The sequence below is a fragment of the Schistocerca cancellata genome, chromosome 4, assembly GCF_023864275.1.
Source record: "Schistocerca cancellata isolate TAMUIC-IGC-003103 chromosome 4, iqSchCanc2.1, whole genome shotgun sequence".
NCBI lineage: Eukaryota > Metazoa > Arthropoda > Insecta > Orthoptera > Acrididae > Schistocerca > Schistocerca cancellata.
The window spans coordinates 534,606,261-534,623,888 of record NC_064629.1 but is presented as its reverse complement, the minus strand read 5'-3'; the positions used below and the strand labels follow the sequence as shown (position 1 = coordinate 534,623,888).

General features: G+C 42.4%; 1 protein-coding gene across 1 annotated transcript in view; it reads left to right on the top strand.

The window, feature by feature from the left end:
• The window catches only part of LOC126183784 (elongation of very long chain fatty acids protein 7), a 120,953-nt gene extending 111,816 nt beyond the window's left edge, over positions 1-9,137 (top strand). Inside the window, exons 7-8 of the mRNA XM_049926020.1 lie at positions 6,292-6,428; positions 8,727-9,137. Of these exons, the coding sequence (XP_049781977.1) occupies positions 6,292-6,428; positions 8,727-8,882 (293 nt within the window). The 3' untranslated portion in view covers positions 8,883-9,137. The remainder of the gene's footprint in view (positions 1-6,291; positions 6,429-8,726) is intronic.
• Positions 9,138-17,628: the final 8,491 nt, after the last annotated feature.

Below are 17,628 nucleotides of genomic sequence, written 5' to 3'. Positions count from 1 at the left end.
CGAAACATTAAAGCTATTTGGAAGAGATGGTCAATTCTTCAGTTACAGAATTTTACGGCGAGTGAAATTCTACGTATTTTTAAGACTAGTTATATAACACGTGGACTGTTAAACCACATTTCGTTGGTCGTGTGCACTTTGAAACAAAGGAGGATCTTTTACCATGGAACATACAATATTTTCAGATTAACTGAATTTCGGTAATGTCTTAACAATTTTACCTGTCTTGAAAATGGATATTTGTGTTAATATACAATAACTTCTATTTCAGAATATATTTAGCTTGTAACTGGTTTTTAATAATACTTCTACTTAAATTCATTTCACTTACGGATTATTGGAGTGAATTAGCGCAATAATGTAACAGACAGACGACTAAATACTGTACTGATAAGATTGTCTCTGTTGCAATGCTTTTAAATTTCAATAGAATATTTGTTCTTAAGTACATGATCGTGTTGTACCTTGGAACATGTTTTCACATATGAAAAAAACAACTTAATTTTCTGGAGTAATTTCTGTAATTTCAGAAAAAGTTAATGTCATCATTTAAAAACTGAATATAAAAATATATAAAACTTTTGCTACAGGTCTACAGGCGAAAGTCTGAAAGATGTTCCATGTTACAACACTCTCCCCAACAGTATGGTTCTTTGGTTGGAGACAAGGTAGATATATCAGACAATCCTTTCCATGTCCATATCGAAATACCTCCAACCCTCTGTCTTGTCAGCCACAATTAGCAATAGCGATATATTGTTTCATGTGATTTTCGACGTACGCGCACCCTGTTGTTGAAGTATAGCAGTGTGCACCTCTCCTTATCAGTCTGGGCGACCTTTTTCCGTGCTTCCAGAGTCCAATAGTGGTGTCATTGCACCAATGATAATCCCTGTTTCTTGTAACATGGGGTGAAAAAGATGTACCTGTGGGGATATTGGTTTTTGTAGCCCAAAGCGAGGAGTTGTTCATGGATGGCATCCTTTCTCATCGGTTGCTATTGTCGGCACTGAATTGACGAGAGATTTGCCTTGTATTCGCTGTGACAATCTACGACCTTCCGTCGACACGTCGTTCCCCATAGTAACTGACTCTGGCGACGACGGTTTTCCCCGGATCGAGCTTCTCACGATACATTCTCTACACAGTGGCACATGAAAAGCCTGGTTTCTTCAAAACCTAGGAAATAGTGTCCACTGTGTCGTGCACACACGATCTGGTCTCGATTCCATGCGCTAATGTCGCGCGTCCTACCTATCCAGTCACGACGTTGGCCAGTACCAAATCAGGCGACACCCCCGCCACTTTACGCGGCGAACTAGTCGATTCACATCAGTGAGACTGTACCTATACGATCCATTCGTATCAATATGACCACCGCCTATGTTCGTCGTCAATGTGCAATACCCATTCACAGACGCCAGGCGGCAGCACTAGCAGTGGACGGTATATAAAGTGCGTCGGGGGGACGCGGGAAACAGTGCAGTCGTTGTTGTAAATGCGGAAACAGAACACTTTATCCCACGTCCAAAAGGGCATGATCATTGACTTTCGGGCGAAGGGTAGAACCATTTCCGAAACAGCTAAGTTTGTAAACTGTTCGCGTGCCACCTTGGTCAAAGTACACTCCTGGAAATGGAAAAAAGAACACATTGACACCGGTGTGTCAGACCCACCATACTTGCTCCGGACACTGCGAGAGGGCTGTACAAGCAAAGATCACACGCACGGCACAGCGGACACACCAGGAACCGCGGTGTTGGCCGTCGAATGGTGCTAGCTGCGCAGCATTTGTGCAGTGTCAGCCAGCTTGCTGTGGCATACGGAGCTCCATCGCAGTCTTTAACACTGGTAGCATGCCGCGACAGCGTGGACGTGAACCGTATGTGCAGTTGACGGACTTTGAGCGAGGGCGTATAGTGGGCATGCGGGAGGCCGGGTGGACGTACGGCCGAATTGCTCAACACGGGGGGCGTGAGCTCTCCACAGTACATCGATGTTGTCGCCAGTGGTCGGCGGAAGGTGCACGTGCCCGTCGACCTGGGACCGGACCGCAGCGACGCACGGATGCACGCCAAGACCGTAGGATCCTACGCAGTGCCGTAGGGGACCGCACCGCCACTTCCCAGCAAATTAGGGACACTTTTGCTCCTGGGGTATCGGCGAGGACCATTCGCAACCGTCTCCATGAAGCTGGGCTACGGTCCCGCACACCGTTAGGCCGTCTTCCGCTCACGCCCCAACATCGTGCAGCCCGCCTCCAGTGATGTCGCGACAGGCGTGAATGGAGGGACGAATGGAGACGTGTCGTCTTCAGCGATGAGAGTCGCTTCTGCCTTGGTGCCAATGATGGTCGTATGCGTGTTTGGCGCCGTGCAGGTGAGCGCCACAATCAGGACTGCATACGACCGAGGCACACAGGGCCAACACCCGGCTTCATGGTGTGGGGAGCGATCTCCTACACTGGCCGTACACCACTGGTGATCGTCGAGGGGACACTGAATAGTGCACGGTACATCCAAACCGTCATCGAACCCATCGTTCTACCATTCCTAGACCGGCAAGGGAACTTGCTGTTCCAACAGGACAATGCACGTCCGCATGTATCCCGTGCCACCCAACGTGCTCTAGAAGGTGTAAGTCAACTACCCTGGCCAGCAAGATCTCCGGATCTGTCCCCCATTTAGCATGTTTGGGACTGGATGAAGCGTCGTCTCACGCGGTCTGCACGTCCAGCACGAACGCTGGTCCAACTGAGGCGCCAGGTGGAAATGGCATGGCAAGCCGTTCCACAGGACTACATCCAGCATCTCTACGATCGTCTCCATGGGAGAATAGCAGCCTGCATTGCTGCGAAAGGTGGATATACACTGTACTAGTGCCGACATTGTGCATGCTCTGTTGCCTGTGTCTATGTGCCTGTGGTTCTGTCAGTGTGATCATGTGATGTATCTGACCCCAGGAATGTGTCAATAAAGTTTCCCCTTCCTGGGACAATGAATTCACGGTGTTCTTATTTCAATTTCCAGGAGTGTATATCGTATATGGCAAAATAGCGTTACTTAAAACTGGCAACGAGGCAACTGGTGCATCACGGGCCATAGATGACAGGGGTGAACGACGGCTGCGGCGTTGTATACACGCGAATAGACATGCAACTGCTGAGGAACTGACCACCCAGACGAACCCAGGCGCTGCCAACAGTGTCTCCTCAATGACCGTTCAACGAACGTTGCTGCATATGGGCTTCCGCAGCAGGCACATGGTTCATGTACTCATGCTGACTGCTGTCATTGGAGTCGACATGACTGGAGATTTCTGTCGGTTCCAGAACCTCACTGACTCTACTCCAGCACGCCTCACAGCCGTCCGCACTGCAAATGGTGATCATTCAGGCTTCTGCCAGGTGGTAACATTAATGTGACTCGACAGTGCGACTCCATAGCAACTGGTCATAAATGGGTCTGTCGTAGAACTCTTCGCTACAAACCTTATACTGATGATCCAAAACATCACAACGAGCTGTTCAGTAGCATGTTGATCCACCTTTTGAATGCAATACAGCAACGATCCTGCTTGACATGGGTGCGACAAGTGCTTGGTAGGTCTATGCAGGCACAGGTGTCTACACATAAGTCACGCAACTCTTGTAAATTACGGGCCGGTGGTACGTGGGCGCGGAGTTTGCGCCCGATAGCATCACAGACGTGTACTGTCAAGTTCAGGTAAGGCGAATTTGGTGGCCAAGACACCAAGGCGGGCTCACTGTCATGCTCCTCAAACCACTGTAGAACGATTTTGAGTTTTTGACACGAACAGTGATCCTACTGGAAGATTCCATCGTAATCGGAAAGACATCAAGGGCGAAGGGACGCATTAGTGTGCAAGTAATCCACAGGTCCCTTGGAAGCCTGCGCGAATCTTCCGACCTCCACGTTCTGTGGTGGGCCATGGACGTTCAACAACATGTCGCCTGCTTGTAGTTTCATAGTCTTTCAACCACCATCCATAGACGCTTACGGCAATACCAGACAAACAGCTGATGAGGTTCTGAAACACTCGTTCCAAGTCTTTGCCAAAGCCGCTAATGTCAGTGGACTTACTCATCTGAGACCTGTATCGTTGTTAGACGTATACCCCATTCGTCTCTGCTCCATTCGTATCCTTACCTTACTACGTCACATGACCGGAAGGCCACCCGGTCGCATTCAATTTCGCGCTGGACAATTGTCATAATGTTTCGATTCATCAGTGAATACTAAGCATTACTCAGCAAATAGCTTGAAGAAAACGGCAGTAATTGCTATCAGCGTTTCAACAGATCGTGCAATTGATCGACTGTCAAGTTTTGCGTATTTGATATTTATGCTTACGTTCGTTTCCATACATCTAGTCTCTCCCAATTTTATTCCTGTACTTACTGATACAGTTCGATTTCTAAAATTGTTCTTCATTTTTTCCCTCGACATTCCTCCCTCTGAATTAATAGTTATTTTATTTTATTTCATTTAATGCCTGCTACAACAGCTGTCAATTATTTTAGCATCAAGTTCAGACTGTGCCTTGAATATTTTTGTCGTATACAATCTGTACTTGATTCAATGAAAACTACTCAAAACTACTTACTTGAGCTTTGCTTTTCCAGCTTCTTTAGACTGGAGTTCATTGGCTATGTCCAGCTGATTTTCATCCCAGTTTTTGACAAACAAATAGCTTTGTCTTACGTTTGTTAATGGTATCAAAGCTTACTACTGAGTCAAATAGCCATTCTTGTTATCCTTCATATTTCTTATTATTCCGTTATAAAATTCCCTATCTGCGCTTTACTTCCGTTTTCATGCTATTTAATGAACCCCATCTACTTAACTACTTACCAGTTGCGCAACATACAGTAATGTCTAAAACATTTTCTTCTTCCTCTCCACAAATTTGTTTTTACCTTAAAACATCCCTCATAATACTGCTATATAATCGCTACTTACTACTTACGTCTTAATCAAGGGTTAAATTCACAGTATTAGATTCATCTGTGTCGATTTTTCCGTAGTCGTAATCCTGATATCAGTATCAGACTCAAAGATGTTGTACTTCTTACGTTGTGAAAGCATATGGCGTATAACTGCGACGTCCAAAATTTCTTTTTTTGTTTCCTGTTTCTCGAATTTGTATATGATAGTTACACTTTCATCCCGTAACATTTACTTCATTGACCTCTCGTCAACGCTTATTACAGAACTATCGAGGGTAGGGAGGGGCTAGGGTACGCAACTTTATTCCGAGAAACACTGTCGATTACTGAGAAAAGCTATAAAATACTAGAAAATATTTTGTACTCTGTCACTGAGTGTCTACTGAACTACTTCGACAGAGCAGTAACTTGTTGCCATTACATCGAAAGTTAACATGGTGAGAATAATGGGTACCTTGTTAAACTGTGCAGGGAAAATTTTTCCTTTCGCCTCGATGCGTAATTTTTATGAACAATAATTTCATATATGGTTTGATCAAGAAGATTACTGATATATATTATGACGGTTAGTTTCACCTTCTCGTCTGGTCCGTAATTCCATAGTCATCGGAATCTGGATTTAAAAGATCTGTAAAACAGTGACCCATTTATCATATATGAAAGCAATAAAAGTGAGATTCCTTTTTCCTCACGATTTTATGTTGTAAGCACACTCCGCAATTTGTATGGTCTGCAGTGGTCCTGAAGCTCAGACACTGGTAGTACTGTAAAAAGGTATAAGCCATCTGTAGGAAAGGATAGTCATTGGAAATGAAACAAATGTTCAATTTAGAGACAGTATGGGGACATATTAGCAGTATTACTCTCACAGTGTGACGTGTATGAACTTTAATTTGAGAGTAGCTTGTCTAAATTTACGATCACGGTTTGTATTACCTTACATCATTAATTTTTCAACTGCATGCTGGAGGGTCCCCCATGGATGTCTAAGCTAATCCTTCGCATCTGATGGGCATCCTGTAGACGGAATGCTAAATACAGAGTAAAAATGTAGATTTGACAATTACTGCTTCCAAATTTGTTCAGAATTTCGCCAACCCTACCATTCAAAGTATTTCTCCTCGTTATTATACCTTCCTTACCTTACCTTTTTGTTCCAAATGAGAAACATTGTCACATGATATTATATTACACGAATTATAATAACAATAAAAGTAATACTTTCAGTCACACACTTTCTGATGATAACTTTATTAGGTCTTTTCAATGTTTTGTGTAGTAATTAACTGTTGATTGGTTCAACCTACGGATTGCTTTCGCAGGTGAACAAGGCGTCGTTATTGGAGTGCTTAACTCTTTTGTGCACGTGTTCATGTACACATACTACTTGCTGGCAGCCCTCGGCCCGCGCTATCAGAAGTACCTTTGGTGGAAAAAGTACATGACTTGGATCCAGCTCGTAAGTACTTTCATATTATACTCCTAAAAATAATTATCAAACATTTGTTGCTAAAAACAATTCCGAACAAGATGTACGACAAGATATTATTTCCTCTCTTTGAAGCTTACGTCTGAAGTCAAAATACGTGATTTCTTGATAGTAACGTGTGATGGTCTGCTTGTAGCGGGTAATTGACTTAATAATAAAGATAATTGTCTTAGAGGTGTTTTCAGATAACTGCTGTAGCACTTAAGCTGGATGTCTCCTATAAACGTACAGGTGTGTCTCCATTCTTTAGCTAGGTGACAAATCATATTAGATATTAGGCAAGTGTTACGTTTTCAGGAGAAAAGAATTAATAAAGAACTATGATCATATTAGTCACCAATATATAAGTTTAAAAAACACTATTTGTACAAAAACAAACTAAAGATATGGAAGATTTTGAAACAATTCCATAAAACAGAAACAGTATGCACAATCAAGGAAGAGAACGCTAATTATCAGATACACTTCATTTGCGCTATAAGATTTCTACATCCAAATTTATAGCTATTAATAATTTAAGGGAATCACTATGAACTACTTACGGGAGGTATATTAAACTGTATTGCATCTGAAGGTTGCTTTTCGTTCCACTCATGGACGGAGCGTGGGCAGAATAATTATTTAAATCCACTCACAGATTCTGTCCTGAAATTCGGTTCTTAGAAACCTATAACTATGTTTTCGACTGGTATTAGCCATATTCCTTCGAGTTTCGTCTAGTGACTGTTTTTCAGTGTTTCTGATTCAGTTTCCCATTAGCCAAACAAGTCTGTGACCAATCACACTACCCATTTTTGTGTACGCTGTGTCCCCTATGGCTGACACATACTTGAGCAGCGTTCCATTACATGTCGCTCTTCGTGTAGTCACCCAATATCCTACCAATAAATTGAAGTCTAGCATTTTCTCTAACTAAACCCGAGCTTATGAGGTCTTGTTGCTTTCTATCATTTCTATGACACATAGGCAAGGCTACTACCATTGAAAGTTTCCTGAAAATAGGAGAGATATATGTATTTCTAAATTCAAGGGTAGTTGCCATTCTTTGCTTGAAGTTAGTGTTATTTTTTCGATGCCTGACTAGATAGTACTACATGTTTTTATGGAAAAATCGTTTCCACGTAGTCTGCTAAAAGTCTGAAATAGCATATTTGGAAAGAAAAACGTTGCAAGGACCCAGATCAGGTGAACAGGGAGCCTGTGGATTCCGTGATGGAAGCGGCCGTGTGACATGGAGCGTTGGAATGAAGCAGCATCCACTTGTCTACAATGTCCGGTCTCACTCAATTCACACTTTCCTGAGACTTTCAAGGACATTTTTGTAAAACACTTGGTTGCTATTGTTAAACGTCGGTCTGAATCACAAGAGCACACACGCGTTCGACTTTTTCATCGGTTTCTGAAGTTGAATGTCTCCCTGAGCGGATTCATATTCAACACGTTCTCGGCCTTCCAAAAATGATTTGTGGCAGCGAAAAACTTGTGCTCTTGATACGGAATGTTCCCCATAGGCCTGTTTCAACTTTTCGAAGGTCACACTCGCGAGTTCCCCAAGTTTAACACAAAACTTGATGGCATAACGTTGGTATAGAATCCGCTATTCCATTTTCGTTACACACAGTTGAAACAAAACGTCACTGATGGCGCTTTCAAAAATCACGTGAAGGCTGTAGGAAGCTGAAACTCGGACTGAGCGGCTAGAAGGAATGAACACACCGGTTTACACAAGTGGAACAGCACAGCATTGCCAAATCGCTTGCAGTGTTGTCAGTCTCATTACTTTTCTCACACAGCTCGTAATTTAAGAGAAATGCACGGCCTGAGCTTAGAGATACCAGAGAACCTAGCAGCGACCTATCGAATCAATTCCACGTAGAATCGCTGCTGCACTCCGTTCCAGATTTGGAGCAAAACGCTGTTAAGCGTATGACGATATTGTCTTAGCTCATGAGTGTACGTAAACCCTAAACCCTAATGCAATAGAAACGACCAGCATGCTATGAAGTAAGTGTCTGTTGAGCATGAAGTATCTTGAGAGGAATGCATGCACAATACAAAAGGTATAAAGCGATATATGTTGCTTAGTACGAGACCGAGTAAACACTGAAATTGTATAACTTGTCTATTAATGAACGAGAAAATCAAGAAATTGTATTTTTCCCTGTTTCGATCATTTTCATGTCAGCTGGTATGTATCTATAGAAATAAATTCTTGGAGTTTAGCATTGGACAATATAAGTGTCACATTTTTTCTTTTCTTGTTTTCAGGGGCAGTTTTGCATCATGTTAATGTACCTGCTATTCCTTTTGGCCTACGACTGTGAGTTCCCGAAGGCGCTGACATTCTTCTTCGTAGGAAACGTGGTGATCTTCCTGTACCTGTTCTTCGACTTCTACAGAAATGCGTACAAGAAACGCGCCTGACATTTTAGCCCACACAGCGCATAAGCTTCACAGACGCCAGCTTTAAGCAAACTTGAGAAGTGTGCTGTATCTCCCATTGTAAATAGTGCCATCACATGTGTATCGGTTAGAAGCTAAGTACGAATCACTTTCACCTCTGCTATACTGATTCATTTCTCTGTTAACATTCGGTCAGTATACAGAACACTCATTTCTTTAAGTGTGCCGTATTTATTGCTATCGGCTTTCGTAGGAACTGGTTCACAGAATGTGTTTTACGCCTTATATATATATATATATATATATATATATATATATATATATATATATATATATATTTCTTCTATCAGTAATCTTTCACACGTCTCACCTCTGAGAATTGAGGGGGTTGATAAGTGAAAGGATACATGCCATTTATCTGGACAGCAATTGTAGCCTCTGTGGTATCAAGATGTTCTGTCTCTCGGAAGAGTGTCAGTGTCGTGTTACAAACACAAGAATAAACGAAGACAATGAAAACATTGATGGTACTTGGTTGTACGTCTTTCAGCTTATACACACAACCACTGGTACCGAAAGTTATTTTTAAACCTAAGAATAAAAATTCTAAATCTTTATTCAGCAACATTTCTGATGATCTGAATGAGAGAGCGGAACGTTCATTTCCGTTATTCATTTTAGTTATGAACAACGGATAAGTTTACATGTTCTGAGACAAACACTTCTAGAAAATAATATGACCCTGAAGAGAACGTAGTGTTGTGTAAACATACACGCATTTATTGTGTCTGACAGATCTCATGTTAATAAATAATTTATTGTTGCTGATTTCATATGATTGCTATCATATTAATTTGACACTTGTTCATATAAGTTCATTATGAAGAGTATGTATGAGAAGTTCGTTGTTTCCGACATTTGCAACAAAACTTTTTCTGTGCCAGATCTATTACATTCTTGAAAGTATTTAATTTTTTCCAACTTCATGTGTATCTCATTTCATAAAATGTACAACAAATAAAATATTAAAAGCGTGAAACCTAAAATATTTCTCATATTTCTTTTAAATTCGTAGCACTAAAATGAAACAATATCCGCCTGACATCGTTAAGGTTCATTCTTGCATGATAAACTGAGAGGTTCCAGTGGAGAAACACAGAGCTTTTCGTTCCAGTGGTTATCAGCACCTCCATGGTATACAGCGTAATTCAGTTGCCCCTACCGATGTCGTTTTATGCAACCCGCAATGCTATATCTAGCTTTAAAAACGAAGCACAAGATTTTCGTATTCTCTCGCTCGCAATGCGCAGACTATTAGTCCTACAGAAAAAATGAATAGGACATTTTTGTCGGAAATTTAATGTAGATAAATTTCTACTGGGATACGTTTTCGCTGGATGCCACGGTTTTTGAATTATTTAGGGTAAACGTACAAAAGTCACCTTAAAACGCCCCCGCACTCCCACACTTACCCCCACCAGTCACGATTTCTAATATGTTGTTCATGGCACTTCCTCCACCAATGTACAAAAGTTATCGACTACACGAACTATTCCCGATATTCGACATTCTTGGTCTCTATTGACTGAGCTGTTACGCCACCAGCATAGTCAGCTGTTTAGTTAACATAATCAATCGATACGTGCCGGTGAGGGTAAAGAACTGACGAATACAACGATGTAATTGTTTATTTCATGCTGTTAATATTCACAAAATTATCAGGTAAAATTTACACAAACGTCAATTTTACAATTTGCAACTGTCCGACTAGACCGATTGCTTAATAAGGCCAGTCAGTGAAAAGGTCGAATGTGGGAAATAATTCGTGTAGATGCAAATTTTTGTTCAGTGCCATGAACAACACGCTAGAAATCCTGACCGTTAGGGGTTGAGCGTGGGAGTGGAGGTGCGTTTGAAGGTCACTTTTGTACGTTGTTCTTTAACAACTCTACAACTACGGCTCTAGCGAAAACATATCCAAGAACAAAATTTAACTACATTAAATTTATTACAAAAAGGCCCTATAGGACTAATAGTTCGCGCCTAGCTAGTGAGAGAATGTGAAGATCTCTCGCGTGGTTTTTGAAGATCAGAATAACATTGTAGGTTGCATAAAACGACTCTGTAGGGACAGCTGAATCACCCTGTATATGAAAGAATGATCTACTGCCTGAAGTAGTCTACACACTCTCTCTCTCTTCCAGTGCCTTTTATCCAGCCAAAGCCTATTCCGACCAGTATGTTACTGCTCTAGTTCCGTGGTTAACCAACCGTTCTGGTATGGAGGCTGTTATTACGATTATTTTAAAGCTATTACCAGATCCCTTTAGCCATAGGCTGCCCATCGGTCCCTAGGCATTTGGAGACCGGCCGTGGTCGTCTACTGTCATTCAGTATTTAAACCAGACAACTGTTCTGAGTGAAGTAGACACTTCTATTCCAAACTTGTCTTGTTTTCAGGAACGTCTGTTGTCTAGGTGCAGCCTAAGTGGAGCCATTTGTTCTGAGCACCTGACGGTTAAATATTACAAAACTTAGTGGTATCAAATTGGAAATTGTGTCGAAACCATGCTACGTCACACACCAAGGAGAAAGCATAAACTTGTTGAAATGTAAATTGCATTATACGCGTATGCAAGTATTTTGTAAGTGCATAAGACATAATGTGTCCATTTACCCAGAGTTCGCTGTGCTAAGTGTAGAATAAACCTAAAAATCTGCCCTCACTTCCTTACAAATAAGATGAAGGTAGCACTGCTGCTGATATAGGTCGTCTTGTGGTAGAAGGACATAAACCCCAACCAAACTGAATCATAGTTTCGTGTAACTCATTTTTATGCATTCTGTAATGTTAACTATAAACCTCTAAGAATACCTCTGTAGATGCTAGAGAGGTACTGAGGACCCTGTTCCTGCCACGTCAAATAAATGCACAAATAATTTGTAGAATGACTTATTGCACCAAATGACAGCTGGCCCAAACAATTCTGAAAAAGCTACAGAAATGTTCATCAACATCAAAGGGTAATGGAAGGAAACAATTGCACACATCAGCTACCACTTCGCAAAAAATGGTTCAAATGGTTCTGAGCACTATGGGACTTAACATCTACGGTCATCAGTCCCCTAGAACTTAGAACTACTTAAACCTAACTAACCTAAGGACATCACACAACACCCAGTCATCACGAGGCAGAGAAAATCCCTGACCCCGCCTGGAATCGAACCCGGGAACCCGGGCGTGGGAAGCGAGAACGCTACCGCATGACGACGAGCTGCGGACTCCACTTCGCAGAAATTCATCCTAGCAAGAGGTGAAGTGAATGTCTACGGCCAGACTTCATCGCGACGTTCAAGAATGCTCAAATTCTGACGGAAATCACGTAATTAATGGCAAGTTAGTGTATCTTTGCACAACAGAAGGACGTGGAGAACTGAAGGTAACCAGATGCCGGGAGCTTGATTATACTCAGATACCAAATTACATGAAATAATAGAAAGAAGTTAATGTTGTAGACTAATCGTTGTGTAAGTAGTAAACGTTAGTGCATTTTGAGGAGCACGTGTCTGTGTCTGTGTGTGTGTGTGTGTGTGTGTGTGTGTGTGTGTGTGTGTAACGTTTCTTACACCTCTGAACCTTTAAGTTCAATACTTTTAGTCGTAGGAAAATAGGCATTACTGGTTCTTTGGCTGGACTGGTTGCCTGAACGCTCAACATGACAAAAACCATATGTTTCTTATTCTTACGAAAATCATTTAACTGGATAGATTTTCTTTATCTAAACCGTAACATCAGTCATCATATTGTTACGGAATATAAACTGGCTGAAGTTATGGTTAAAAACATAATGAAATTCAAAAACTGGAAGCTACCTTCGCTAGAATGTTACACAAAATTAATAACATATAGGTTAACATTTGTGAAAATTCCAGCTCGAGGTAAGATACACGTGACAAACCTACATTATGGCTCGGCTAAGGTACACGACCTCATTTCGATAATTCAGTACGATATAAAGCCCCGACGTGCTGCGGGCACACTCAAAACCTCGTTGCATGGAATAAACGAGGGTTTGGATATACACTACTTGAACAAAAGTATGTGGACATCAACCAGTGGACATTAATATGTGGTGTGTCCATCCCTTGTCTTTGTGAAGGCTTGATCTACGCTGGGGGTACTTTGAAAAAGATGTCTGAATGTCTGTAGAGGAATAACGGCTCATTCTTCCTCAAGAGCCGAAATCAGCGAAGGTAGTGATGTTGGACGCTGGAGTCTGAAGCGTATTCGACGTTTTAACTCATCCCAGAGGTGTTCATTGGACCCATGTCTGGGTTCTGAGCAGACCAGACCACTTCAGGAATGTTACTGTCCGCAAATCACTGTTTCACACAGTACACAATGCATTGTCACGCTGGTACAAACAATTTTCGTCTCCGATTTGTTCCTCTACTGTACGCAGTACACAACACTGTAGAACGTGTTCATACCATTACGCATTTAGAAGTTTTCTTAAGCACCCACTTAAAACATGTCCATACTGTAACACCACCTCCCACATACTTCACTGTTTGCACTACACATGATGGCAGGCAAAGTTCTCCAGACATTGGCCAAACCGAAACTATCCATAGGATTGCCACAGAGTGTAGCGTGATGAATTACTCCAAATTCCTCGTTACCAGCCATACACTGTCCAGTGACATTTACACCGCCTCAAGTGTCGCTAACCGTTCTATTGACGACAGAAATGTGTGGCTTATGAGCAACTGCCCTATCTTTTTGTCCCATTTTTAATCTCATTACGTTCGGCCATTGTGCAAGCTGTGCTGCTGGGAGCACGAGTGATTCCTTCTGCTGATTTCACGCGCTTTTTTTACAACAAAACTCCGCAGTGCTCGACAGTCACTGTCAGTCAAGTACTTAAGGTCTGCTTGGGCATAGTTTAGCTGTTATTATTCCTTCGCGTTTATACTTCACTACTACTTCACCAACAATAGACTTGGGCAATACTGCAAGGATTGAAATGTGCCTGATGCACTTGTTGCTCAGGTGACTTTAGTCCACGTTAGCAGTCACTAAGCTCTCCTGACGGACCCATGCTGCTGTTAATGCTTCTCTTGTGACAACACAATACTCCTCGGCTCCTTTTATGCTGGTGAGTCCGCCTTTTGTGACATCTAGTGGTCAATTCCGTATTACATAAGAGTATCTCGATTCTTTTGTTCAGATAGTGTGTTCCTCGGCAACCATCCTACTCGTGGATTGTTCACGAGTCCAGGAGGTATTAACGGTGATTTCTGACAGATTGTGACAAACAGTCTGCAAGCCAGACATTTTCGAGACCTGTTCGAAAGGGAAAGTATGAGGTGAACGTGTAGGTCAGGAAAGGAGTAACTAGCATCTATCGTGCTGCCAAGGTGGCTTTTACGTTCCTCATTATATGCGGACAAGCATTGCCCTGCTGTTATATGGCACGTGGAATGTCATGAAAACGGGACGGAACCTCGAGCTCTAAAACTTCCCTGATGTAGTGATTACTGTTCAGACTACCTTTAATATGTAGAAGCCGAGATCGTATGTTGGATTCAATGAAGCCCCAAACGATCCAACTCCTCGTTTGCCCGCTATGAAGCTTAAAAATGTAAGCTGCCACATTGTGGTCAATGCGGTAGCATATAAAAAGACTAAGGCCATCGACTGCAGAAGACGTTGAAGCGAGACTCCTTTCGAAAACATTAGATTTCGCCAGTCAGCATACCAGTGACGACGTTGATGTGACCATAGTACTCAGAGGCATTTCTGATTTCTGTGCAACTGCAAGTCAACACAGTGGCTTGTGTGAGACCAGTCCTATCTGCAGACGAACTTTCAACGCGGACGCTTCCACGCCTGTTTCCACGCTCTTTCGTGTAGTTAACTGTGACGCAGGTGTACGATCCGCCGTGGTTATGTTGACAAGACGGCAGTCTTTCCAGGGGTGGTACATTGCCTTGTCCAGTGCTCGTTCGTCACCGTGTATGACTCTTTTGTCCGGTGGTTCCATACACATATCACTGTCATGGAAACACACCCTATACGATCTGAAATGACATGGTGCGACAAAACCGTTTCCTGAAGACCTAAAGACCGATTACTCAGCCTCGCTAGTTTTCCTGCATGTTTGCACTTAATCTGACGGTTTTTCAATGACTTCTCCTGAAATCGGAAAGACCTACATGTGCACAACTTTGGAGTTAGAGGACACAGAGAGCCACGATGAGCTGTTCTGGATCAAATCCACTAAGCTGTTTGTTACCCATTCCATGTGTAACTGGCACTCGCGGCCGAGTACCGAGTCTGGTGATATAATAATCGCTTGCCACACAGAGCTTGCTTATTCACAGACACAATGGGTCCACGAACCTAAATTAAATTACTTATAAGTAAAGAAGTGGATCTATTGTGCTGTGCTTACTACTTTGGTACATTTCCTGGCTTCTGAAATCTAATATCCTTTGAACTTCGATGGTTCAAATGGCTCTGAGCACTATGCGACTTAACTTCTGAGGTCATCAGTCGCCTAGAACTTAGAACTAATTGAACCTAACTAACCTAAGGACATCACACACATCCATGCCCGAGGCAGGATTCGAACCTGCGACCGTAGCGGCCGCTCGGCTCCAGACTGTAGCGCCTAGAACCGCACGGCCACTCCGGCCGGTTATTGAACTTCGATGATTCACCACTATCTTCACAGCCTTGATTGTGTTTCTGGTGGAATAATGCTGTTAACAACATTATCTTACAGTGGTGTTAATAGTTCTCATGGTATCTGTCCGGGTGCAGCACTACAAGCGGTCATATCAGGTTTTCTGCACGCTGGGACAACGCTGTAATCCAGAAACATGACTGACAGCAGCAACGACAGTTTCACGTCTAGTAAAATAAAACGTTTGAATAACGTAAGATAAGAAGGAAATTGACAATAAACAGAATAAAGACTCCGGAGAAAGTTAGGAGCACATATCAAGGAAAGGGAAGTTAGTCCCTCCAATAAAGGTGAGTCGGATAATGCTTTTTGTCTAAGCATTTAGCATAATTCAGTATACTGATGCTGCGTGCATTTTAAAAAACACAGTCTATACCTAATGACAGACATGTAGATCACGACTCGAACGTAACAGTAATAAAGAACTACAATAAAACAGGTATAAGCAAAGCGAATATTTTATGGTTGACAATTACACGTTATATAAGATCATGTAAACATCTTCGTGAGCATGAGAAATAGCGAAATAACTCATATCATTTTCAAAACTCGCTTGAAATCTTATTTCAGTATCCAGGATAGAGTCTGTATCCTAGTTGATACTTCAAAAGTGATTCTAAAGACATATAGCTTGGAGCCAAGTTGAAGTTATACTGGGAATATCACAGTTTGACTTGATGAGCAGCTTGCTGGTTTCATAAAGTTGTAAAGAACCTACCGACAGTTTTCAGTATATAAAGTCTGCGGCATGAACTAACACTATAAAACTAAGGCTTTGCAACAGTATTCCAAAAATAAAAACAAAAAACTTTGTTAAAAATCTTAGAATCCACTATTAATTCCACGACTACTTCTTTACACCAGACTTTCACAGAAGACGCAGTTATCTACAGGGTGTTACAAAAAGGTACGGCCAAACTTTCAAGAAACATTCCTCACACACAAATAAAGAAAAGATGTTATGTGGTCATTTGTCCGGAAACGCTTAATTTCCATGTTAGAGCTCATTTTAGTTTCGTCAGCATGTACTGTACTTCCTCTGTTCACCACCAGTTGGCCCAAGTGAAGGAAGGTAACGTTGACTTCGGTGCTTATGTTGACATGTGACTCATTGCTCTACAGTACTAGCATCAAGCACATCCGTACGTAGCATCAACAGGATAGTGTTCATCACGAACGTGGTCTTGCAGTCAGTGCAATGTTTACAAATGCGGAGTTGGCAGATGCCCATTTGATGTATGGATTAGCACGGGGCAATAGCCGTATCGAGACAGATTTCCAGAACGAAGGTGTCCCGACAGGAAGACGTTCGAAGCAATTGATCAGCGTCTTAGGGAGCACGGAACATTCCAGCCATGACTCACGACTGGGGAAGACCTAGAACGACGGGGACACCTGCAATGGACGAGGCAATTCTTCGTGCAGTTGACGATAACCCTAATGTCAGCGTCAGAGAAGTTGCTGCTGTACAAGGTAACGTTGACCACGTCACTGTATGGAGAGTGCTACGGGAGAACCAGTTGTTTCCGTACCATGTACAGCGTGTGCAGGCACTATCAGCAGCTGATTGGCCTCCACGGGTACACTTCTGCGAATGGTTCACCCAACAATGTGTCAATCCTCATTTCAGTGCAAATCTTCTCTTTACGGATGAGGCGTCATTCCAACGTGATCAAATTGTACATTTTCACAATCAACATGTGTGGGCTGACGAGAATCCGCACGCAATTGTGCAATCACGCCATCAACACAGATTTTCTGTGAACGTTTGGGCTGGCATTGTTGGTGATGTCTTGATTGGGCCCCATGTTCTTCCACCTACGCTCAATGGAGCACGTCATCATGATTTCATACGGGATACTCTACCTGTGCTGCTACAACATGTGCCTTTACAAGTACGACACAACATGTGGTTCATGCACGATGGAGCTCCTGCACATTTCAGTCGAAGTGTTCGTACGCTTCTCAGCAATAGATTCGGTGACAGATGGATTGGTAGAGGCGGACCAATTCCA